The 27091-nt window shown below is 40.7% G+C and overlaps 1 protein-coding gene across 2 annotated transcripts in view; it reads right to left on the bottom strand.

Annotated features, from left to right (window-relative positions):
* VCL (vinculin) overlaps positions 1–13827 on the bottom strand; it is a 106015-nt gene extending 92188 nt beyond the window's left edge. For both annotated transcript variants that reach the window (XM_002920392.4, XM_002920393.4), the window contains exon 1: positions 13544–13827. In XM_002920392.4, the coding sequence (XP_002920438.1) occupies positions 13544–13711 (168 nt within the window). In that variant the 5' untranslated portion in view covers positions 13712–13827. The remainder of the gene's footprint in view (positions 1–13543) is intronic.
* Positions 13828–27091: the final 13264 nt, after the last annotated feature.

Raw genomic sequence — 27091 nt, 5'->3', positions numbered from 1 at the left:
ACTGCAATAAAAAAATGAAAGAAGGGGCCCCTGGGTGGCGCAGTCAGTTAAGCATCTGACTTTGGCTCAGGTAGTGATCTCAGGGTCCTGGGATTGAGCCCTGTGTCCAGCTACATGCTCAGTGGGTGTGTCCTTGTCCTTCTGCCCCTCCCCCTGCTGGTGCACTCTCTCTCTCTCTCTCTCTCTCAAATAAATAAATAAAACCTCTTTAAAAAATTAAAGAAAAAAGAAAAGAATGAGAGACTTCTACAGTCTCAAGACAGTCATATTACCCTGGCATTTCTTCATATTTCAAAAGTACCTTTCTATTCTCATCCTGATATTTAGCTCTTATAGGTTTTACACTCCAACATATTTCTTGTTAAACCAAAAAAAAAAAAAAGAGGGAGAATATAAAATATTAGAAAGGTCTGATGAAAGAACAAGAGACTATCAAAACTGCAAGCAGATTTTGAGAAAGATACAAACAATTCTATAAGTAAAAAATATTTAAATTAAAAATGAAGGAGTTGTATTAAATGACATATTAGACACAGCTGTGTAAGAATTAGCAATCTGGAAGATCTGAAGAAATTACCAAATGGAAAATATAAACTGAGAAAAGATAGGAAGGAGAGTGAGAAAGTACATTTTTCCAACTAGAGTTCCCAAGGGAGAGAATAAAATGAGGGAAGAGGTAAAAATTCAAAGAGATAATGGCTAAGAATTTTCTAGGATTGGTTAAAAGAAATCAAACCTCAAAAATCAGGGAGCCCAAGAAAGATAAATAAGGTGTTAAAACCCCCAGGGACAAAAGTCATAATGTAGAGCAAAACAACAATTAGACCAATGGCTGATTCGAATGCAGAAATACTGGAATAATATTTTCAAAGCACTGTAAAAAAAAAATTACTATCAGCCCTGAATTGTTTATCTAATGAAATTATCTTTCAAATAAGAGATGAAAGATATTTTAGACAAAAACTTAAAGAGTGTGTACTGCCCAAAAGCCCTATTAAAGATACTAGTGTGGGGGGCGCCTGGGTGGCACAGCGGTTAAGCGTCTGCCTGCGGCTCAGGGCGTGATCCCGGTGTTATGGGATCAAGCCCCACATCAGGCTCTTCCACTGTGAGCCTGCTTCTTCCTCTCCCACTCTCTCTGCTTGTGTTCCCTCTCTCGCTGGCTGTTTCTATCTCTCTGTCGAATAAATAAATAAAACCTTTAAAAAAAAAAAAAGATACTAGTGTGGGGTGGACCTCAGGAAGTGGAGATATACCTAGAAAAAAGATCTACTCATTTCTCTTATATAGCTCATAGAAAACGGTAAATGTGGGGGCGCCTGGGTAGCGCATTCGTTAAAGCGACTGCCTTCAGCTCAGGGCGTGATCCCGGGATTCCGGGATCGAGGTCCCACATCGGGCTCCTCGGCTGGGAGCCTGCTTCTTCCTCTCCCTCTCCCCTGCTGTGTTCCCTCTCTCGCTGGCTGTCTCTCTGTCACATAAATGAATAAAATCTTTAAAAAAAAATAAAAAACAGTAAATGTGAGTAAATAGGGGGAAAAGCAACAGTGTAAGACAACAATAGTATCTAATTTATGGGGTGAAAAAAGACAGAAACAAATCTTAGACAACAATATATAAAGGGACAATGGAACTAGAGGTATTTTACAATCTTTACATTACTCAGGAAGACAGTGAAGATGTTAATTAATTTAAGACTTTGAAGTTAAATACACATGTTAAAAATTTTCCTGAAAACCACCACAAGACTAGAAATAATAGGTATACTTTCTAAACTAGCAGTGTGACCATCATGTTCAACTCTTAACTCTCATGCTGATAGGACATCTGAAAGAAATTCTAGCCCCCCTTTCAGACAAGAAATACTAAGCCCATCCAGTATCTACCACAGTATGTAGTCATTACATATTTGTTACATTAATTTGGCTGTTCCAGAATTAAATGAATTCTATTTCACAAACAGATTATACTTCTCAACTCTACCTAGAAGTCTGATTCCATCTTATTATTTTAGTGAGTGGCCTAACTATCCCTTCAATATTTTCTTTTTTAGAAACTAGGACAGTGAATGCTTGGGATAAAATACCAAATCCTAAGCCTCATTTCTTGCTTCTAAGCTGGGAGGAAAAAATATTTATATATATGCTTTTCCCCTTACTATTGCTCCAAAGGAGATATCAATCAAAAATTTAAATATTTGATTTTAATCATGGGAAAATGGCAATCAAAAGCTCAGGCACCTAAACTGTGAGTGGTATTTTCCCCACAGTTGGTAAAACTGTATATTCCACAACATATGGAATTCTACTGAAAGCTTTCACTGGCACTTTGCCTTGTTAAGCAAAAGTTAGAAGTTATGCTAAGATATTTTTTAAAAAAAATGAACACTGCCTTTTCATTAGACTAACATTTGAAATATGACTTAAAAACCATGGAAAATATATTAATATATCTAACACTCACTGAGCTCTTAACTATATGTCAGGCATAGTTCTAAACATTTTTATGAACTCATTAATCCTCACAAAAATACATGATGAGTCAGGTAGTACTGTGAGTAGCTTTGCTTTACAGAGGAGAACCATGAGAAAGAGATTAAATAATTTCCCCAATTTACATACCTCAAAGGTGTCAATCAATACTGGGATACAAACCCAAGGAGTTTAGCTCTGGAGCTTTTACTCTTAACCATTACACTCTACTGCCTCCCAAGATTCTTGTCATGTTTATATGCTTACTTACCTTGTATCTATATCTAAGTCTGACTTTGGTATTTGCTAACTCATACTAGATGCATTTTGCCAAAGTTGTCTATTCTGTTTATTTGCAAAGGATTAAAAGTAATAGAATTCCAAATCCATGTTATATTTTTACTTACACTTACGAATTCTGCATATTCCTGTGTTGGGTGGGATTATTCTCATCTGCACCCCAGGACTTCATGCCTGGAATTTATTCATTCAGGAAACAGGAATTGGATGGTCCTACTGCATGCGATGCCCTGTGCTAAGCAACAATTTACAGCTACTTCCTAAGTGGCAGTTACATTTCACCAAGATTCACCCACAGCATGATATATATTTTTCCAAAGAAGCATAAAACCATTTTTGTAGGGAAGCAGTAAATGGTCTTCCCATTTGTTCACTCAACAAATATTCTTCAAGACTCTACTATGTGCCAAAACACTAAGACGGGTGCTGAAAATTCAAGCGCAAACACAGCAGAACCAATATTTGCCCCTTAGGGCTCCAGTGGGGAGAAAGACGTTTAAATAAGTAATAATCACACAAATAATTACTTATAACTGTGGTAAGCAAAATAAGGAAAAAAACATAGGAATCATATGATAGACAGACCTAACTCAGTTTTAGAGGTAAAGTCAGGGAAGGTGTCCCTAAAACACTGACATTTAATATGGAAGTTGAGGATTCGTAGAAATTACCCAAAGAAGTACTGAAGAGTAGTTCAGGCAGAGGAAGAACACCGTGCTTTGGAAGAACTGACAATCAAGTGTGCCTTGAGTACCGCAAGAAGACAGCAGCTGAGGCCAATGCTCAAAGGTCTTTTCCTCACTATGAGGCCCACCATCTGCTCATTCTGCCGCTGGCCCACTCATATTTTCTCCATGGCTCCAAGGAAGGTCTCTGGGGCCAGAGACCACATCTTATATATCCTACTATCATTCAGAACACCTAGCAATGTGCATAGCAAGGGTCTGATAACTAATTTTGCTATCTGGGGAGAAGAGCTGTAAGATAAAAAATTCAAGTGTTAGTAGTCTCAATTTTTTTCTATGTAAGAATTACTTCCCCATTCATATATCAATGTTTTTCTATGTAAGAATTACTTCCCCATTCATATATCCCTATCTCCTTTAATTGTATGACTAAAAACATGTTGTCTACCTTACAGAAAAAAGATGAGCCAGTTCTTCAGGGATGGGTTGGATAAAGAAAGAAGGCTTAAAATATAGGGAGCTAGATAATAGAGGTCCCTCACCTCCCAACTCTAAGAACAAATGTGCTATTTCTCTTTCTTCCCAGAAAGCTTACTTGTGGGAATAAGTTAAACTTATTTCAAAAGAAGGAATGACTTTTACTTGGATTATGGCCAGCTGCAATGAAATTCAGCCACTTTCCTCTTAAAAGTCATTCAACTGGAAATCTTATCTGTGGGAAATTCTCTAAGGGCCAAAGATTCTATTTTCTGCAACTTAACAATATTTGTAAAACATTTTTAGTTCTAAGATTCACTACCTCTCATCCTCTGTACACACATACATCCCACATTCATACCAATCCAATGAGCTGACTTCTAATAGAAGTGACATAAAATTTTTTGGACTCTAAAAGTCCAAATATGTAACAACACAATATAACATCATTTATGAATCTTTGTTCCTCTCTGTGATTACATTACATTTGTACATAGCAACATCTGAGGGCAGGAAAAGAGAATCACCATGCCTTCCAAAGGAGGCAAGAGATAGTGAGCTATCCTCATCAGAATGACTAGCTGGGATAGCAAGTATCAAAGCACAATACACTTATGGAAGGAATACCATGAGCAAGGGACTGGGATAAGAATAGCACTGGAGGGGGTGCCTGGGTGGCGCAGTCATTAAGCATCTGCCTTCAGCTCAGGGCGTGATTCCAGCATTCTGGGATCGAGCCCCACATCAGGCTTCTCCACTAGGAGCCTGCTTCTTCCTCTCCCACTCCCCCTGCTTGTGTTTCCTCTCTCGCTGGCTATCTCTCTCTGTCAAATAAATAAATAAAATCTTTAAAAAAAAAAAAAAAACAGCACTGGAAATATCAAGAATATAGCCCAGTCCTTCGCCTCCAGAAACCAATAGTCTAAAAGGGAGATACCCCGGGGGGGGGGGGGGGGGGGGGGGGGGGGGAAGGGAGCAGAAAAGCCACAAATCAATCATCAAAGACTAACGATCAGCATATGAGGACACAAAATCTGCTAAGGGACTGGAAAGAAGGCAACAGATCCCCAACTTCTTGTGTCTAATTATCCAAGTCCCCTTTTATCCATTACTCTATCAGATTCTACCTATCTCTCTGTCTGCACAAAATGCACATACCTAAATAGATTTAATCAGACTAAAGCCCCCATATCTTTAACAAGCATGTCCAGATTAGAAGTTCTAACCTAACCTAGATTAGATTAGGACCTAGCCCATTATTCTCATCTCATTTCACACTTACTGAAACAAGCAGTTAGCTAAGTACATCATGACTCCTTAAACTGCACATGACAAAGTCTTGGGATATTGTATCAGACTCAGTCTCCTCACTTTTCTTTGCAAACTTTTAAACAGGAAAAGTGAATTACAGGGTTGGGGGGGGGTTAAATGGTGAAAAAGAATAAGAACTGGTACATATATATATAGTTTAGTTTGCATTTATATCCAGGGAAACACAAATTGGTTTGGAGTAGAGAGAAAAGAAAAAGAGTAAGACAAATCAAATTCAAATAGACTGAAAAGGGCTGAGAAAACAGAGAAGGCTGTGACTAAAGACAGATTTTCTAAATTTCAACAAGGAAAATGTAATACTTTTGTAACAAGAAAAATTTTGTTCTTTTTGAAAGACTATATGAAGGCTCAGCATGATAACAGTATACAGTTCAATATTATTTATATTATTATATGAAGGACAAAATATTTTAATTATGATAAAAATACAAATGAAAAAAAATTCCCTACCTACATATTAATCTCAACCTTGTGCCCTAATAAACCTTTCTACAAATTATTAAGAAAAACCGAGGGGGAGGGGGCTCTGGGTGGCTCAGTGGGTTAAGCGGCCAGCTCTTGATTTTGGCTCAGGTTATGATCTCAGGGTCATGGGATCAAGCCCCACCTGGGGCTCCACACTCAGCAGGGAGTCTGCTTAAGGATTCTCTCTCCCTCTCCCTCTGCCCTTCCCTCCAGTCTCTCTCAAATAAACATATAAATCTTTTTTAATAAAGAAAAAACAAGTAAGACAGTTTTCATTGGGAATGATTATGGAGGGGAAGACTAAGTAAGTACTAAAATGGCTGAAAAAGATAAAGAAGCAGACACCTTGATCATTCAAAACTTACGTTATCTGAACCTAATTCTGTGGCCCAATATCCCAAACACCTATTGCAAGAATTCTACAGTTCCAATGTACAAGAAATAGGAAGACAGATAAAAGCCTCCAATGGGAGACCAACCTCCAATACACCAACTTTCTTCTCTGGGTGTTTCAGAGTCTTATTACATAATCAAACTTTACTCCTTAAACCTCACTTTGACATATTTATACTACATATATAGCACTGAAGGCTGCTGAAGCTTAAAGAAGTCAAGGCTGAAATTTATGTTTTCTCCTTCTAGTCCTATCTATATGGGAAGGTTTAAGGGCAGACCTGCCCAAAAGCAACATGAAGTAATTAAATGACCCTTCCTCAGCAAAAATACTAAGTATATAGCATTATTCTAGAAAGAAATCCTGCTGTGATATCAGCTAATCTCTGACATTTGCTCATTAAGGCCTGCTACTTCTTTTGATGCTGCTCTAATGCTGGCTAATAGGTAAAAAGGTACCCCACTGTCACGACCATGACATAAGGTTCAGTGAAAAGGCTGGGTCAGATCAGTCAAAAAGCAAAAAAGAGGCAGTTCAACTTTATGATAATCGTTGTCTCCTGCCATATGGTTCAAAGAAGCAAGGATCTCTTAAGGAATTCATGACCCATAGTATGTTACTACACTGTAATCAGCAGGACTCCAAATGATGTATGAACACATGGTCTAAATTGTTAAATTTTAAAAAGACACTTCCAATTTTAAAAGAATGCAAGATCCCAATGCCTCTTTCAGATAGGAACATATTCTCACATTAGGAATTTAGTAAGTAGCCTGCATATTTGAAATGACTCTGAAACAGAGAACCACAACCCAAAATAGCCTGAACACTTTTGTTATCTCAACCAACGGGCAGTTAGCCATTCATGCCTTCCTCTTACTATATATTCTACTTGTTTCAGACAAAGCCCACAATAAATCCAATGAGACTGTTAAAATTCAGCTATATCAGATGTTTAAAAGCTGGGGATAAAAAATATTCATTGCACAAAATTTCTATTACAATATTTTGCACGTAAAAANCACGGAAAAAAAAAATACTATGGGTATGTCCATTTAGAAAAAAAAAAAAAAAAAATCCTATTGTACACCTGTGGTCACAGCCTGACACTGGAAATAAAGTAATGAACACAACAGATGTGGTCCCTGCCACTGAAGAACCTACAATCTAGCAGAGAAAACAAACACTGAGCAAGTATGGTGAATGTCACTGGAGCATGCATATACATGCTATGCTGAATTGTAGTAAAAACACCAGGAATAATAAGACCCTCTCAGTCATGATACATATAAAGCATAAGCATTTTATATGTATATAAATGACCAGTAGTTAAATAAGTATATAAAACAACCAAACTCCTTTTTTAACAAATATATAAGAAATATTAAATTCCAAGTAAGTCCCATCCCCATAAAAGTAGTTGCCTTAATGTTGCCCTTACTCCTGGACTGTAGCAGAAGGAGACAACTTAAGAGACTGTGGTTAATACCACAAGACTTTTACTCTAACTTTTATTCTGTCCACTTAAGAGTTATACCAGTGCTATTTATAAAACATCTTCAGAAAAGCCCAACTTTCTACTGTGTAGATATATAAACAAATATTTTTTTAAAGATTTTATTTATTTAAGAGAGAGAGTGCGTGCATAAGCAGGAGGGGCAGAGGGAGAGGGAGAAGCTGACACCCCGCTGAGCAGGGAGCCCAACAAGACTCCCAGGACCCCAGGATCATGATCTGAGCCAAAAGCAGATGCTTAATCAACTGAGCCACCCAGGCGCCCCTCAACAAATATTTAAATTGAGGCTCTACTAAAATAAAAACATAGTTATAGAAACATTATAATCTTCAAAACTCTTCTGTTCTCTCAATCACATGAGTAAATGTTAAGTATTATTGGAACAAAGTTCACAATCTGACCCATTCATTTATCTCTTCTGATCCAAGGTTTTTCATTTCTCAAAGGAAACTTCATGATTGCCGAAAGAATCCACAAACCTACCTTAAATGTTATGTAAATACAGAAATCCCATAAAAATTTAATACTTTAAATACTATTAATTCTAACAGGCTTTCAAGCTGAGCAGCCATATATAGTATAAAAAGCCTTTAACTGTTTTGCAGGCATAAATACTCCTAGGCTGATCTGTAGCTACTCTTTTTTTTTTTTTTCATAAAGAAACGCTGCAAAATGGAATGTTGCTGTGAAACAGAACCCTACCTTCACATCATTCTTTTCATATATAGGCCCTTCATGCAGGCCATGCCAAAGCCAGGCTTTAAACAGATAATCTTGCCAGGCCCAGGACATATGGAAACTCTATGACTAACGGCATTCTTGTTGCTTCAAATTCTAGGTGGAAAACTTCCACTGATACTCAACAACTTTGCTCTAAGTGGACACAGAATAGTGCAGTAGAGAAAGCACAGGATACAGAGTAAGAGAAAGAGTGTTTGGGTTCAAGCTCTACCACTAACTAGCTGCATCATTGTGGGCAGGTTACTTAAATTCTCTGACCTACAGTACCCTAATCTGTAAAACTGGGACCATCGCAATACCTACCTTAAAGGATTACTATGATAGTATATATGAAAGTATTTTATTAACTATAAAGGATTATACAAATGTTCTTTTTATTCATTTTATTTTTTCCTTAATGTACAAATTATATGTTCATTTTAAAAATTGGAAAATACAGAGAAACATTAAAGAGAAAAAAATCACCCACAGTCCTATCACCATTATCGTTATTTATTTATTTATTTCTTAAGATTTTTTTTTTCTGAGTAATCTCTACAGGCAACATGGGGCTCAAACTCTACGACCCTGAGATCAAGAGTCACATGTTCTTCCTAAGCCAGCCAGGTGCCCCTGTTGTTATTTATTTTAACTGAAATAAATCTAACATCAACCAAGAAAAAAAAATTAGAGCAAAAATAATTTCAGATGCTAATATTGATCATTTACAAATGACAAAATTAATTGCCGATCTCTTTTTAAGAGCAGAACAGTCTTTCCCATCTATCAGGTTAAAGTAAAGACAATGCTGCTATTTGTACCAGAGCTGGTCTCAAGAGGGTATGATATATAGGTGAGGCTCATAAAAGTCAAGGCCACAAAAACTCCCAAAATAAATATTTCATGAGCCCAAGGAGTAGTTACAACACATGCCCTCAGATGCAATGGAGAAGGCAACGCGTCTGAAGCCCCATTAATAAAGCTACCACAACTGTAGGGTCACAAAGACTGACAGCCCATGGGTCACTTCAATAGGAAAAAAAAAAAAAAAAAAAATTTATGTACCATTCTACAAGACAGGCAGTCTAAGACTTCTGACTTTTTCACACTGCTCACAGAATCCCACCCTTGGAACTTCTTACCCCTCCTTTGTTTTTCCTTTCCCACCCTTCTTTCTCTTAGAACCCCTTCCTTGTTTTATTATTGTATAGAATCACCCTCTGTGTTTAAAATGGCCTTATTTCATACAGTGGAATATTATTCAGCAACAAAAGGAATGAAGTTCTGATACATACTATACAACACCATGGAAGAACCTTGAAAACATTATGCAAACTGAAAGAAGTCAGACACAAAGACCTTCTATTAACACAAAATGTCCAGAACAGGCAAATCCACAGAGACAGACAGTAGACTGGGAAGGTGGGGGATGGAGCGCATGAGTGACCAGGCGACGAGATTTCTTCTTGAGGGGACACAACCTTCCTAAAATTAGATTGTAGTGATGGTGGCACAACTCTGTCAATGTATTTTTAAAGATACACTTAATTGTATACTTTAAATGGGGGAATTGTATGGTATGTGCATTATATCCCCACAAAACTGTTTTTAAAAAATGGTCTTGTTCAGGATCCTGAGTTGAAAAAAGGACATGTGAATGAATACTCCCATCCTACTCCTCCCTAAGTGCGCAGTAAAAGTGATGACTCAGTTGCGATAAGATACGTATTAAGTGACCGGACTACTTCTGTTTAACAAATATACATGAAATTACAAATCCAAATGAGTCAGCTTAATGATGCCCTAAGTCAAAACCTGGTCCTCAGATTGTATAATTCTATGCCTTTGTTTGGGTAGTTGTTTCCGCTTAAAATGCCTTTCTTACCACGTCTTTAAATCAAATCCCACCTGTGTCAAATGTTACATTTCCCCCATGAAGCCTTCTGGATTCTCCCATCAAAAGTAATCTCCCCTTCCTCTGAACTTCCAGGGTACTTCACCTCCTTAGAGTCACTTAGCACTTTCAACCCAGTATTGTACTTGTTTTGCCCAGAAACATACTTACTGCTTTGACATTAAAAGAGGGGTCTCAGTAAATACCAATCTGGTAAAGGAATGACTATGCTTAACAACTAAGAATTTCATCTTCATCTGGTTAACTTTAATTTTGGAAATATCCAAAGGTCATTTAGACGCAAGAATGGCACATAAAATAGTAGGGCTAAGGAATGCCTACTGCAGATAAAATTTTCTTGACTGATTTGACATATGTATGTAAATAATCTGAGAGAATTCTCAAACAAAAGCACTGGACTAAAAATATAACCTCCCAAGGTAACTGAAAGAAACGGAAAGAAACCTGAATTATAAGTTCCATAATATTTGTTCAAAAATCAGTTTCCTTATTTTAAAATAACACCACGTTTTTTCCTAGCAAAACCGGAGAGTTCTATCATCAAGTTCTATTAACTCTTCTTCTACTATATTTCCAATTAATTCCTTTTCCATTTTCCCTGCCACACACAAAGTCCAGGGCCTCATTATCTTCATGACCAACCAATTTAAAAGGTCTCCTAATTTATGTCCCCTCCCACAGTTCCTTCTTTCCTTCAGGAATACTTATTGGGCCATCCTGTGTGCCAATGCTGAGGGTAGGAACTGGGCAGCACATAAAGAAATATCAAATGAGGCTTGTTCTCCAGACACAACCTATTTGGGAACTTGACACATGTACATAATTCATCACAATACTCAGTAGCATATATAAAAGGGCCACAACTGGCATTGAGAATTTCAAGCAGTGGGCAGGTCCTCTGGCCTCCGGAGAATACAACCTATACAGTCTCCCTCAAACACTATTCTCATCCCCACACCTTCCGCCACTGTCTTTGTTCATCTTATTGGATAAGGTTTTCTGTTAAACTGCCCATACGTCATACACTGACTTCGTCTCTAATTTCTCACCAACTTACTTTCTGAGTTACTCCAGACAATATACTTGTTGTAACCTGGAAATGACCTACCAGTACCTTTGTTCATTATTGACTATCAGAACAATCCTCCCAACTTTCTCTCTGCTAATTCAGATCTACCACCAATCCCAAGTCCCTTTTTTTTGTATGTATTGGGATATAACTATATGTAATTTTTTTTTTCAGCTCCTGCCTGGGCTTATTTCTTTTGTATTTGTCTCACAATGTCTTTGCAGTGTTTCCTAACAAAGCATGTATCACAACCACCTATGGAGCTTCTTAAAAATACAAAAGGCCTTGAGACTACCCCATGAAAAGCTCCTCAGTTAAGTCAGAGATGGGAGTTGGACATCTTTATTACTAAAACGCCCCACCGGTGATTCTGACGCACAGCCCAACCTGAGAACCACTGATTTATTACAATGCTCCCTACACAGCATTCAATTTTTATTAATTCATGCAATGAAGCTCATAAATAACTTTTCTCTAAATAGCCTAACCAGATATCAACCCCTAGACTAAACTAGTTCTGTTCCAAGGGCAACATGTGGTTTTAAGATTTCATTTCCTGAAGTACTCCATGGAGGGACACTATTACCCTGTCTCTTTACATTGTTTCCTATTTGTTGAAAAATGGAGGCCTGGAATGCAGCCATGTTAGACAACACTACATAAGAATGTACTCTGGAGTCTTAGATTAAAATTAGTTATAAAAAGAACAAGAACAATGTAGAACTAGATATTCTGAATGAAGACAGTATTCTTACTGAATAGATTCTAACTAAATTTATACAGAAGGAAGAAGAGGAATTTGGTCAGTAGAGTTCCCCTCATCTTCCTAATTAACAGCCTCCTGAACTGCCTGAGAAGGGCCCCCAAAGACTGAGGAAGACTTTCAGCAGCTACAGTGCCCCTGGTGCGTTCAGGGCTCTAATCAGTAAGTAACCCAAGCCCCACCCAGACCTACAGTTGCCTACCAACCTGCCAACTACCCTGACACAAACTATTTACACAGCTCGGTGGGGGAGCAGTATGAACTTTTTCCAAAGTTGTCCCTCACAGGCAGCAGCGGTCTGAATCACCCACCCAGGGTGGGAAAGAAAGTGTGATATTAGTCAGGGGAGTGTTAGCAGACTGGTCACAGCACCTCTTTTCCCATTTCGGGAGTGAGCTCCGCCTCCCCTAGGAACCACCTAAGTTATTAGTCACAGCTGTGGGCTACAGGGGTCTGCAAGGGCCACTCAGCCACCCACAAAGTTGTGGGTCGGGGAGGAGACGCCCCGTCCTTCTCTCCGGCAGGGGCCGCAGATCCCAGATTCCACAGGCCTCTCCCAGCACTCCATTTTGCTTCCTGCCAGGAGGAGGGGCCGAGGAGGAGGGCCCCCGAGACTGGAAAGGCCCCAGGGGGCGGAAGCCGTTTGACAGCAGGTAAAGCCAGGTGGAAACCTCCACGGGAGGGAATAAAATGAAAGGCGGCAGGGTGAAACGAAAGAGCAAAGACGACTCGTGGTCATAAATTATTGCATAAAGAAATATAAAGAAATTACCCGGTGTTTGAGAGTTCCAGAGGTGTGAGCTGAAGTAGAAATGCCTAGGGAGAAAGGAGGAGACCGGGAGACGAGTGGCCAGGAAGACAAGTGGACAAAAGAGCCAGACTCCGGGAGCGCGGGGGAAGGGTGGTGCGTGAGGCAGGTCTCAGGGTGAGGGGCAGAAGTATTAGAAAGGTGAACAACGCGGCTCAAACAAGAATCCCTGGAAGGAAAGGCGGGGAATCCGTAGGGGAGCGCGCCAGCCCATAGGCCAGACTGGGGAGGCCTAAAAAGGAGCTGAGAGCAAGGCTGTCAACGTGAGGGGCGACAGCCTGCTGAGTGAAAGGGGCCATCAGCCACCCTAACACCTATCATTTACTGAGCGCCTACTATGGGTCATACGCTGCGCTACGCACTTTACGAATACCACCTCGCTGAGTCTTCACAACAAACCCGCAAGGCAGGCAATACTATGACTGCCCCCATTTTATAGATGAAGAAACTGAGGCCCACAGAAGCTGGGGGGCTCGATCAAGGTCACAGAGTGGGGGAATCGGGATTCGAACACATGGCCATCTGGCTCCAGAGCCCACGCGCAGAGCCATAGGCAGCTAGCCGGCGAAGGGGAGCCACTGGGATGTCTCCTGACCCCGCTCCCCATCCCAGGCCCAGCGCGCTCACCCGGACAAGGTTGCTGACGGCCGCCTGCACGGCGGCCACGGGCGCGGTGAGGTCAGGGATGGCTTTGCCGTCCACCTCGCCTTCCTCGTGCATGATCACCAGGTGCGAGATCTGCTGCGCCACCGGCTCCAAGATGCTCTCGATCGTGCGCGTATGAAACACCGGCATCGCGGCGGCTAGCGGGGCGGCGAACCGCGGGCTACAGAGAATTCGGGGCGGCGGGGCCGGGGGACCGCTGAAAGGCTGACTGCGAGCAGCAACTACGGAGTCCGGGCTTCCCTCGGCGTAACCAGCCCCGCGGGCGCCCCGCCCCATCGCGTCGCCGCGCCCAATGGCAGCACCGCTCAGACCGGTGTCGCCACTCCTATTGGTCCCGCCTCGAGATGCTCCGCCCCCGCTACAGCGCCGCCAAGACCCCGCCCCTCCCCCATTCCCAAGGGAGGGGCCTGGGATTGGGGCTGCGCCGCAGGGATTGCAACCGGATTCCCGAGCCCTAACGCGGGGCGCTCCTTATAAGGGCATGGTGGGAGAGGAGCGTGAGGCTGGAATCAGTGGCCCCACCCCCAGGAGCCACCTCCCGCCTGGGCTCTGCAGAGCTCCGCCCCTCTGCAGAATCACCTCAGTGGGGCGGGGTCTCCTCACCTCCGGCGGCGTTGGAGTCTCAAGAGACCAGGGAGCCATAGGTCTCCCCGCCCCCTCCTCAACTTTTTCCCTTTGCGCAATGCCCTCAAAACAGTCTTTCCATTTCTTCTCAGTAATACATGGAAATGTTTTTCGTAAAACATTCGAATAACAAGTGCATAGAGAAACATGAGTGTCCCATTCATTCACACATTCCACCGACTCCCTTCCTCAGAGATACTGTTAACAGTTTAGTGTGTAGTCTTCTAGACTTTTGCCTATTCATTTTCTTGTAGATATATTATTTCTAAGTGGAGTTAAACATTTCCTGGAACTTGATATTTTTCCCCTTAATTAAAATCCCCTGGTTATCTTTCACCATTGATAAATATAGATCCACTTCTTTGTTTTTTAGTGGCTGCTTGGTAGTGCATTGCATGAAATCAAACAATTTATATAACTAATTTCCCAGTAGTGGACATTTAGGTTGAATTCTGCTTTTCAGTATTTAAAAGCAATTTTGCATGAGCATCATTGTACCTGCCTCTGTATTGTGCATGCGTGTAGTTTTCTAGGACAGATACCTAGAAAGGAAGTAAAAATGAAAAAAGTATATACATTTTACATTTTGATACGACCAAATTACTAATCCTCTCACAGTGCACTTTGTGTACATCTTGTGAATGTCTTCCTCATCTCATATTCTCTACTGCCCAAGCTTTCCCGTGCTGAGTAACACTTTCACTAATACGTCCAAGCTGAAGATCCTCAAGTCAAATGAAAATATTTCTCGAGGTGCCTGGGTGGCTTACTTGGTTAAGCGTCTGCCTTCAGCTCAGGTCATGATCTCAGGGTCCTGAGATGGAGTCCCACATCGGGCTACCTGCTGGGGGCGTGGGGGAGTCTGCTTCCCTTCTCCCTCTCCCTCCCCCTCCCCCTACTCATCCTCTGTCTCTCTCAAATGAATAAATTAAATCACTTAAATAAAGGGAAAAAAAGAAAATATTTCTCAAGGTCCCACATTTTGCAAGAGGCTAAACTATGTGTGTGTTGTCCTGTGCAGTGTTTTTTGAAAAGATTTAATTATTTATGAGAGACAGAGCTTGGTGGGGAGGGGCAGAGGGAGAATCTCCAGAAGACTCCCACTGAGTGGGGAGCCCCAGAATCCATCCCACCAGAGATCATGACCTGAGCTGAAATCAAGAGTCCCATGATCAGCTGACTGAGCCACCCAGGAGCCCCTGTCCTGTTCGGTTTTTAAGCTTTTTTTGCCTGGTGATATATATCCCTTGTTTCTGTTGTGCATGTTGCCAAATCCTGCACTTTTCCTTCTCACAATACCTTCACTTTCTTATTACTGCTTCCATATTCTTATAGACAATGGAATTCTCTATCCCTCTATTTTAAGCTAACATTTATTTAGTACTATATAAGTTCTAGGCACTGTATAAGCCCCTATTCAAATTGGGGTACCTGCAGTATATAGTATTTTATTCTCCCCCATTCTACAGATAAGGAAACTAAACTCTGTAGTTTATCCAAAATTTCACAAGGATCAAGCTATCCAATTTGTGGGACCCAGTGCAAAATAAAAATGTAGATTCGCTTGTTCAAAAAGCAGGGAAAACTGCTGTTAGAGGCACTAAAATAGGGGTACATGGGTGGTACAGTTGTTAAGCATCCAACTCTTGGTTTCGGCTCAGGTTGTGATCTCAGCATTGTGAGATGAAGAGTCTGCTGGAGACTCTTTCCCTCTCTCCTTGCCCCTCTCTGCTCTCTAAAATAAATAAATCTTAAAAAAAAAAAAGATTCCAAAATATAAAATTTGTTCCCTTCTTTGGCAACCTCTCTCTCAACCTGTAATGTTATTTTTTATTTACTATTTAATGTCACATTAACCTGATCAGAGAGATACCTTTCAGGTGAATACAGACCCCCCCACAGGAACATGGGGGCCCATGCAAACCACTGGCTGCCTGGTGCCCCCTCCTGCCAGCTACTAGACTGACATACTGTTCCCAGCTAGAGGGAGGAAGCCACGCCAGGTATCCCCGCCTTCCCACAGTCCTTCCTCCACAACCCATAGCAGATGCGTGACCTCAAAAGGCATCTTTCCCTCCGCACAGAGGCTTGCTCAGTAACTGGACCAAGGGAGGGAAAGAGGCCCACTGCCACCTAACAATTGCCAAACATGCTCTGGCACTGATAGCTTGAGTTGAGAATGGCCACCATAATGCCCCACCCCTAGACACTATTGGGAGCACACTTGAAATCCTGCCCAAGAGCAGAAACCAGCTGTGATCACTGGACAGGAGTGGGGAGGGGGAGGTGACGTGGGGTGAGAATAGGGGACCAAGACGTTGGGGGAGCAGACATATTCACAATCTCCAAAAATCACTGGTGGAGTTTCTCTTTTAAGCTTTTGCCTACATTTCTTTCCCAACTAGAAAGCTCTCTCTGCTTGTCTAAGTCGTACCTACTGTGGTAGGTAAAATTCTAAGATGTCTGCCTAGATTTTCTATCCCTGGTATCATCTGCAAGACTTCAAATGTAATGGATTTTACCTCCATGGTGATGTTTGATATAGAACAGTTGACCTTAAAATAGGGAGATTATCCAGGCAAGTCTGACCTAATCACATCAGCCCCTTTAAAGCAGAGAGTTTTCTTCAGCTGGTCACAGAAGAAGTTAAAAATTAGGACCACAAGAAAGATTTAACAAACTGTCCCTAGACTAAAGATGCAGTAGGCCACATGTCAAGGAATGTAGGCAACCTCTAGGAACTGTGAGTGGACACTGGCTGACAGACAGCAGGCAAACATGGACCTCATTCCCACAGCTGCAAAGAACTAAATTCTTCCAACAAGAAGAATGATCCTGAAACAGATTTTCCCCCGGAGTCCCCAGACAAGATCTCAGTCCATTCAACACCTTGATTTCAGACTGTGATACTGAGCATTGAACCCAGCCACACCATGCAGGACGAACATCTGACCTTTACATTTGTGAATACATGAGCGCTGTGAGGCATTTGTTACATTGCAATAGAATACTAATGTACCTACCTTCAAGACCTATTTCTAGTCCTTTCCATATGACTTCCCACCACAAAACCCTGGCATAAACTATTGGTATAAATCCTTTTTCCTTCATAACACTTGTCACAATTGTCCTTTTATCACATGACCATTTTACATTTCTTTCCTGTCTATTACAGAGACTGCTAGATGCCCTCAATATTTGTTCTGTTCTTTCTCCACAGGATCACAACCCCAGATTTATAGCTGAGCATTTAGCCACACCATTCCAATTTGACACATGGCAAGTTACAAAGCTTTGGTTTTTCTCATCTCCAAAACAGGGATAATAATCTTTTCAATCTTTTTTAATACAAAGGGCTTAGCACAAAGTCGGCACAAGAAAGACATTAGCCGAGGTCAATTCACAGCTGGGACTGGACTAAGAACCATGATGAAACTAAGTCACAAATAATGTGGTGAAGACCAGTGGTCATGTACCAGCCAGGAAGAGATCACCATGGCCCTAAGGATAAGAAAGAGTTTATGGGACAGTGGAACTAAATCTGGCCTCAAAGGAAGAATAATATTTGGTTAGGCAGGCAAGAGGCAGATGTTCCAGACTGAGCAAGGCCTGGAGGTGGGAGCACATTCTGGGACAGTGATTACAATACAGTAGTCTACCCTTACTCACGGGGGAATACATTCCAAGACTCCCAGTGAATGCCCAAAACTGCAGATACTATTGAACCCTATATACACTGTTTTTTCCTACAGGTACATACCTATGATAAAGTTTAATTAATAAATTAGGCACAGGAAGAGATTAACAACAATAACTAACAATAAAAAAGAACAATAATGACAACATACTACAATAAAAGTTTGTGAATGTGGTCTTTCAAAATACCTTCCTGTACGATATTCACCCTTCTTCTTGTGATGCAGTGAGGTGATCAAATGCCTACGTGAGGAGACGAAGGAGGGGAATGGCAGGCGTTGTAATGAAACGCAGGTGACTATCCCACCTTCTGCCGTCTGTCAGAAGGAAGATCAGCTGTTTCGGGGCCGCAGTGGACTGTGGATAACTGAAACCCCTGAAAGTGAAACTTTGGATGGTGGGGACTACGGTCGTCTTGCTACAGTGAACGTTCACACAGCTCAAAGATAAGAATGAAAAGGTAAATTTCCACAAGATTATAACCTACCGAAGTTAAGGACTGTGTGACATTTTCTCATGGTCGCAGCCAGCTCAGCATCGCTCTGCCCTATAATTAGTCTGAAGCCCACTAATGATAGAGAATCTTGTAAGAGATGTAAAAATTTAGCATTTCTCAGTTAAAAATAATCGGGGGAGAGTTCTGGATGGTGGCAATTATTTTATACAGTGCCCACTGGTATGAGGAACTTCAGATTCTTCTGAGTCTACAGTGGTTCCCCTGCGACAGGTGGAAAACCAGAAGTACAGCTCTCTTTTATGACACACACTGGGAAATTGAGACATAGTAGCGACTGTCAGTAGGAATACAGTTTGTGGACATTTTAATCAAGGAAAGAGCTGGATTTAAAATCTGAGTCTTCTGTATTTAGTTGTATTTATTTGTTTAGTTTCTGTGCTCTCCTCCTGATCAGCTTTTGGGCTGCTCTACTTCAGTCGTGTGTCTAAGGACTGGCTTACACCTTCTCAGTACTCTCTGGTATACTGCACACCCACATGAGAAAGTCTACAACTCACACACACACACTGCATCCCCCAATTTGCACAGAGGGACCTTCACTATTCGGACCACCTCACCAACCTCTTCCCCACACTGTCCCCACATCAGAACCACACAGTAGCTCAATTAGAACTGCTTCCTTTTCTTCCCTAAATGCTGCATGTACACACCACACCCGCCTCCCACCCCCACCCCAAACCACAACCACTTCCCCCATCTCTTTGAAAACAGCACGGATCTTCTTCTTTTCTTTTTTACCCCATCTTGTATTGCGTTCTTCTTTATTGCATCTTTAACAAAACTTTTTATATACATATATATATACACACATATATAATATACAACATAATGTTTTGATAAAATATACATTGTGAAATGATTACCACAAACAAGCTATTTCACACATTCATAATCTCATACAGTTACCATTCTTTCCTGTGTATGAGAATACTTAAGATCTACTCTCTTAGAAAATGTCAAGTATACAATGCATTATTATTAACTATAGTCACCATGCTGTACATTAGGTCTCTAGAACTTACTCATCTTATAACTGAAAATTTGCACCCTTTGATAAACATCTCCGCATTTCTCCCACTCTGCCCCACACCCCATCCCCTGGTAATCACCCTTATTTGTTTTTTCTTTTCTTTTTTTTTAATTTTTAAAACTTGAGTATAGTTGACACACAATGTTACATTAGTTTCAGGTGTACATCACAGTGACTCCACAAGTTTATACATTATGCTATGCTCACAAGTGTAGCTACTATCTGCCACCATACCACACATTACAATATCATTGACTCTATTCCTTATGTGTAGCTTTTATTCCCACACCCTTTCTACTCTGTTTCTGAGTTCAATTTTTTTTAGATTCCGCATATCGAGTAGTATTTTATCTTTGTGTGCCTGGTTTATTTCACTCAGCATCATGTCCTCCATGTTCATCTGTACTGTCACAAATGAAAGAATTTACTTCTTTGTTAAGGGTGAATAATATTCCTCTCTATACATATACCATATTTTCTTTACTCTTTGACAGGCAGTTCAATTGTTCCATGTCCTAACTATTGTGAATAATGCTGCAATGAACGTGGGAGTACAGACATCTCTTCAAGATCTAGATTTCATTTCTTTTGGATATATACCCAGAAGGGGGATTGCATTTTCCAAAGACATCCAAGCAGACAACAGGTATACGAAAATCATCAAAAAGTCAAAAAATAATAAGTGTTAGCAAGGATGTGGAGAGAAGTGAATCCTTATTCACCGTTGGGAATGTATATTGGTACAGGCATTATGGAAAACAGAAGGGAGTTCCCTCAAAAAATCAAAAATAGAATTACCTTGTGATCCTGCTCTTCTCCTTGTGACCAATTTTTCTTAAAAATTCAATGTGGGGGGCGCCTGGGTGGCACAGCAGTTAAGCGTCTGCCTTCGGCTCAGGGCATGATCCCGGCATTGCGGGATCGAGCCCCACATCAGGCTCCTCCGCTATGAGCCTGCTTCTTCCCTCTCCCACTCCCCCTGCTTGTGTTCCCTCTCTCGCTGACTGTCTCTGTCTCTGTCGAATAAATAAATAAAATCTCTAAAATAAAAAAAAAATTCAATGTGGATTTAAATCGTTTTCAGCTTCACACTTTTTCTAGTGTTCTCACTTTTTTATTGAACTTCGACCTTCTATATTGTGTGAGAAAGCTACAAAGAAGGCTATTAAATACTATGTAAAATTTCAGCTCTCAGAGATAACTACTAATAACATTTTAATATATTCCCTTTCAGCCTTTTTTCTGCTCATATATATTTTTATGTATGTGTTCATTTTTTTCTCATACAAATTTTTTACTGAGATAATTTACACACCATAAAATTCACCGTTTTAAAGTATAGTGTTCAATTTTTATTCCTGCTATTTTCACCTTACCATTATTATATCAAGAACATATGCTCATGACATTGAATATTCTTCAAAATTTGATTTTTATATCGTTTATAGCCATATTACATTTAAAGTATGCAAGAATCATAATTTATTTAAATATCTTCTTATTGGACGTTTAGGTTGCCTCCAACTTTTCATTATTGTAAATATTGCTTTGAAAAATAGCCTTGAGTTTTTATTTTTATAGGCATTGAATTATTGCTTTAACACATTTGTTACTTATGAGATGCGCAAGCACCATTGGTTGCCCACCCAATAAGCATTCTCTCCTTCATCCTTAGCTTATAGAATCTCACAGTTTGGAGAGGTGTATTTGTTATCTATTGTTGTCTATAAATTACTCCAAAACAACAATCCTTTATTCTCTCTCATGTTTTCTGTGCCTTAAGAATTTGGAAGTGGTTTGGCTGGGAGGTTCTAGCTCAGAGTCTCTCATAAGGTTGCAGTCATCTGGAGTCATCTCCAAAGTTCTTTCAGTCACGTGTTTGACACTTGAACTGGAAAGATGAGGAGAGCTGGGAGCTTAAATGGTAGAGCCTTTCGAGAATCTCTTTCTATGTCTACGTTGTCCCCCCNCAGAGTCTCTCATAAGGTTGCAGTCATCTGGAGTCATCTCCAAAGTTCTTTCAGTCACGTGTTTGACACTTGGACTGGAAAGATGAGGAGAGCTGGGAGCTTAAATGGTAGAGCCTTTCGAAAATCTCTTTCTATGTCTACGTTGTCCCTCCACCATTACCTCTCAAGCATGCCAACTGCAGGGTAGCCAGACTTCTTTTTTTTTTTTTTTAAGATTTTATTTATTTATTCGACAGAGATAGAGACAGCCAGCGAGAGAAGGAACACAAGCAGGGGAAGTGGGAGAGGAAGAAGCAGGCTTACAGCGGAGGAGCCTGATGTGGGGCTCGATCCCATAACGCCGGGATCACTCCCTGAGCCGAAGGCAGACGCTTAACCGCTGTGCCACCCAGGCGCCCCTAAAATCTTTAAAAAGAAAGAAAATTGGAAGCATCTGCAATCATTTTGCTTTCATTAGGGGAAGGTTTGGAGCTCTGAGGAACACCGTAGTAGCTTGAATTTGAAGACAACGTCAAGAAGTGGGAGAGAGGCAGAGAGAGAAATATGCCTGCAGTGAAATTTTTATTCTGGACTCAATCCTCACCTAAAGCCAGACTGACCTCAGGATTTTGCAGTTACTGAATGTATTAGTCAGGGCTCTCTTGAGAAACAGAGCCAATAGGAATGAAAGAGATTTATTATAAAGAATTGGCTCATGCCATTGTAGAGGAGGGCAAGTCCCAAGATCTTCAGGATGATTGGCAATCTGGAGACCCAGGAGAGCAATGTTTTAGTTCTAGTCTAAGTGTGAAGGACTAAGAACCAGGAGAGCTGATGGTGTAATTCCTGTCAAAGGCCGACAGGCTCAAGACCCAGGAAAACCCCATATTTCAGTTTTAGTCTGGAGACAGGAAACAAGCTAATGTCCCAGTTGGAAGATGGTCAGGAAAGAAAGAATTCTCTCTTACACCCAAAAACCTCAGCTTTTCCCACCCAACGTGAGGCTCAGACTCACAACCCTGAGTTCAAGAGCTGCATGCTCTACTGACTGAACCAAGCAGGTGCCCCTTTTAGGTTTTTGTTTGTTTTTTAAGTAAGCTTTACACCCAGTGTGGGGCTTGAACTCATGACCCTGCAATCAAGAGTCGCATGCTCTATGGACTGAACCAGCCAGGCATCACCCAGTCTACCAACTTAAATACTAATCTCACCTAAGAACACTCTTCCCAGAAACACCCAGAATAATGTTTGACCAAATATTGGAGCACCCCATGTCCCAGGCTAGCTACACAAAATTAACCAGCACACTGAGCAAATTAATTCCTCTTGTGGTTTGAGCCAGTTTGATTTGGGTTTTCTTTCACTCGCAACCAAACAAGACTAAAATTGATACAGGGAACCTGCTGTGTGCCAGACTGTGTCAGGTGCACCAGAACAGTGACTAAGACAGATCTTCCAGTCTAGCAACATGTGTAGGGAGAGCATTGCTTTTTCTGTTTTTTATTTGTTTGTTTGTTTGTTTATTTTAGTTTCCTTAAGTAATCTCTACGCCGAGGTGGGCTTCAAACTCGCAACCCTGAGATCAAGGGTTGCACCTTCCACTGACTGACCCAGCCAGGGGTCCCAAGACCACTGCTTTTTTTTTCCCCCCCAGAAATGGTATTAAAGCATAACATTCAGATGTTCGCAAGCTGGTTGACATCTTGACTGCAAACATCATGAGAGACCCCAAACCAGAACCACTCTGATAAGCTACTTCTAAGTCCTTGACCCGCAGACATTTGTGTGAGGTAATGATCATTTTTGTTGTTTTGTTGTTGTTGTTGTTGTTTAGAGATTTTACTTATTTATTTGATAGAGCAAGCGACAGAGCATAAACAGGGGGAGCGAAAGTGGGAGAGGGAGAAGCAGGCTCTCGGTGAGCAGGGAGCCTGATGCAGGCTCTATCCCAGGACCCTGGGATCACCACCCAAGCCAAAGGTAGATGCTTAACCGAATGAGCCACCCAGGCACTCCTATTTTTTGCTGTTTGATGCCATTAAGATTACATGTAGTTTTTTACACAGGAATAGGTATGTAATACACCCCTTCCCCAGGCATATGCACTAACCTGACTTCTACCATCATCATAGGTTAGCTTTGCCTCTTCTTGAAATTTGTATAAAGGAATTCATACAGTATGCTCTTTTTTGTTCTTGGCTTCTTTTACTCACCATCATATCTCTGAGGTTCATCACGTGCTTACGTCTAGCAATAATCTGTTCTTTGTTATTGTCCTATAAATACACCAAAATGTATCCTTTCTACTGGTGGTGGACATTTGATTTTTTCCCCATTTTGACTGTATAAAGAAAGCTAATATGAACATTCATATAAGTCCTTTGGTTGGATACATATATTTGTTTTTCTTGGTAGTCATTTTTTAAATGTAATATTTCTTGCTTCTAACATTCCCATACTGCTGCCTACTCTGATATTTTGTTTATTAGCTTGACCCACTGTTCTTTTGAAAATGAAAACTCAATCTCTCTTTTAAACTTCTCCAAACAACCTTTAATTTGTAAATCTTAACTACTTATAATGGCACAGGAATACTCAGAGGACACTGTTTTCTTAGCTGTGTGGAGAATGAGTTCTATCTCCCTCATTCCCATGGGTTTTTGTAATCCATCAAATGGAAATTTCATTCCTGGATTTTTATGTACAGAGAACTACTTTCAGCAATGTTTTTGCAGATCCCAGAATTATGCGAGTGAGTGAAACTAGTACATACCAAAATTGATGAATGGCTCATTTTGCATAGGCCAGCAGTTCTTAAATGTTTTGGTCTCAGAACGTCTATGCACTTCTAGAAATTATTGAGGACCCCAAAGATCTTTTGTTTATGTGATTATATTTATCAATATTTACTGTTTTAAAGTAACTGATAAAACTTTTGCATATTTATTAATTCAATTTTAAAATAATGATAAACCCATCATGTGCTAACATAAATAACCTATTTTTATGAAAAATAATGTGGACCCCCTGTAAGTGTCTCTGAGACTCAAAGCAGTCCCTGGACTGCACTTTGAGAACCACTGGTCTGTGCAATGAGTTCTTTGCCCCTATCATATCATTTTTTTTTAAGATTTTATTTATTTATTCAACAGAGATAGAGACAGCCAGCAAGAGAGGGAACACAAGCAGGGGGAGTAGGAGAGGAAGAAGCAGGCTCCCAGCAGAGGAGCCTGATGTGGGGCTCTATCCCATAACGCTGGGATCACGCCCTGAACCGAAGGCAGACGCCCAACCGCTGTGCCACCCAGGCGCCCCCCTATCATATCATTTTGTAGCAATCATCTTTTATTTTTACTTTCTAGCATCACATCTATCTTTATTTGGTGACAAAACCCTTCTTTCCTTTTTTTTTTTTTTTGAGGTTTTTTTTTTTATTATGTTCAGCTAGCCAGCATATAGTACATCATAAGTTTTTGTTGTAGTGTTCAACGATTCATTAGTTGTGTATAACACCCAGTGCTCATCCCAAAAAGTGCCCTCCTTAATACCCATCACCCGTTTACCCCATCGCCCCAGCCCCTTCCCTTCTGTAACCCTGTTTGTTTCCCAGAGTCCAGAGTCTCTCATGGTTTGTCTCCCTCTCTGATTTCCTGCCATTCAGTTTTCCTTCCCTTCCCCTGTGGTCCTCTGCTCTATTCCTTATGTTCCACATATGAAAACCCTTCTTTCCTAAAGAGAACCTATTCGAGATGGTTCAGATGAAGCTGACCACACCCCTTTACTCACTCAGTGATAAGCATGTGACCTATGATTGGTTAGAGATTCTTGGGAACTCTCATGCTGAGTTATTAGAAAATCATTTCTCTCTCAATCTCTCTCCCTCTCTCTTTCTCTCTCTCTTTCCTTCTCTCTGTCTTCCCTTTCTACCCCCAGGTTGCAAATTATGGCCTAATAACAGCTTTCTTCCCCATTAAGTGGAGAGAGCCTTCTAAGAGATGGACCCAATCCCTGATGACATCATTTGAACTATTGGAGCTAGTCAGGACTGAAAAATCTCTCCTCCCTTTTTCAGTTGTATTAGCCAGTTTGCTTAAGTTAGGTTTTTGTCACTGGCTAGTGAAGAAACACTGGTTAATACACATTGATAACATTTGTACATCAATTATAACCTTCAATATTTAAATGTAACATGAAAATTTCAGGATAGTGGTAGGACAACAGGAAACATTTAGGGGCATGAAGTCTTCCAGTCGTTTAGGTCAGTGGTTCTAAAATTTGGGTGTACCTCAGCAACAACTAGAGGAGCTTTTTCAAAATACAAACTTTTTAAAAAAGATTTTATTTATTTATTTGACATAGAGCAAGAACACAAGCAGGGGGAGGAGCAGGCAGAGGGAGCGGGAGAAGCAGGCTCTCCACCAAGTGGAGAGCCCAACATGGGGCTCAATCCCAGGACCTTAGGATCATATCCTGAGCGAAGGCAGACACTCAACCGACTGAGCCACCCAGGCACCCCAAAAATACAAACTTTTAAAGCCCTCCCAAAATACTCTGACTCAGTTGGTCTGTGGTGCAGCTAAAGAATATGTATTATTAGTAAGGTCCCTTGGTGATTCTGACAAAATCAGTCCAAGATCTAGTATTTGATAAACACTAATCTAGGAAGCTATCCATTCCATCTATAAGAACAATATTTGCTACAGTGTGTATTTCTGTGCTTCTATAAAGAAAACTTCCTTGGCTGGTACAAGAAAACCATGATTTCCAGAAATTCACTTAAGAGAAATCCTGAAATTTATAAATTTAGTAAAATGTTCACACGAGACATAGCACCCATGTACTTCCCATCCCGTTTCAGCCAAGATCATATAGAAGTTCCGTATAGATTTTGTATACTAATCCTTTGTCTGATAAAACATTTGCAAAAATCTCCCATCCGTATGTTGTCTTTTTGTTTTGTCAACTGTTTCCTCTGCTGTGCAAAAGCTTTTTATCTTGATGAAGTCCCAATAGTTCATTTTTGCCTTTGTTTCCCTTGCCTTGGGGATGTGTCTAGCCAGAAGTTGCTGTGGCTGAGATCAAAGAGGTTGCTGCCTGTGTTCTTGTCTAGGATTTTGACAGATTGCTGTCTCACATTTAGGTCTTTCATCCAATTCAAGTTTATTTTTGCGTGTGGTGTAATAAAATGGTCCAGTTTCATTCTTCTGCATTGGCTGTCCAATTTTCCCAACACCATTTGTTGAAGAAACTGTCTCTTTTTCTTTGGATATTCTTTTCTGCTTTGTCGAAGATTAGTTGACCGTAGAGTTGAGGGTCCACTTCTGGTCTCTATTCTGTTCCATTGATTTATGTGTCTGTTTTTGTGCCAGTACCATACTGTCTTGATGATTACAGCTTTGTAATATAGCTATAAAGAACTTATCAAACTCAACACCCAAATAACAAATAATCCAGTCAAGAAGTGGGCAGAAGACATAAACAGACATTTCTCCAAAGAAGACATACAAATGGTCAATAGACACTTGAAAAAAAATGCTCAACATCCCTCAGTATCAGGGAAATACAAATCAAAACAACAATGAGAGATCATCTCATACCAGTCAGAATGGCTAAAATTAACAAGTCAGGAATCAACAAATGTTGGCAAGGATGCAGAGAAAGGGGAACCCTCTTACACTGCTGGTACAGCCACT

Source organism: Ailuropoda melanoleuca, chromosome 6 (genome assembly GCF_002007445.2).
Source record: "Ailuropoda melanoleuca isolate Jingjing chromosome 6, ASM200744v2, whole genome shotgun sequence".
In the NCBI taxonomy this organism is placed as follows: Eukaryota; Metazoa; Chordata; class Mammalia; order Carnivora; family Ursidae; genus Ailuropoda; species Ailuropoda melanoleuca.
Note: the sequence above shows the minus strand (reverse complement) of the source record. Positions and strands in the feature narration are given on the sequence as shown.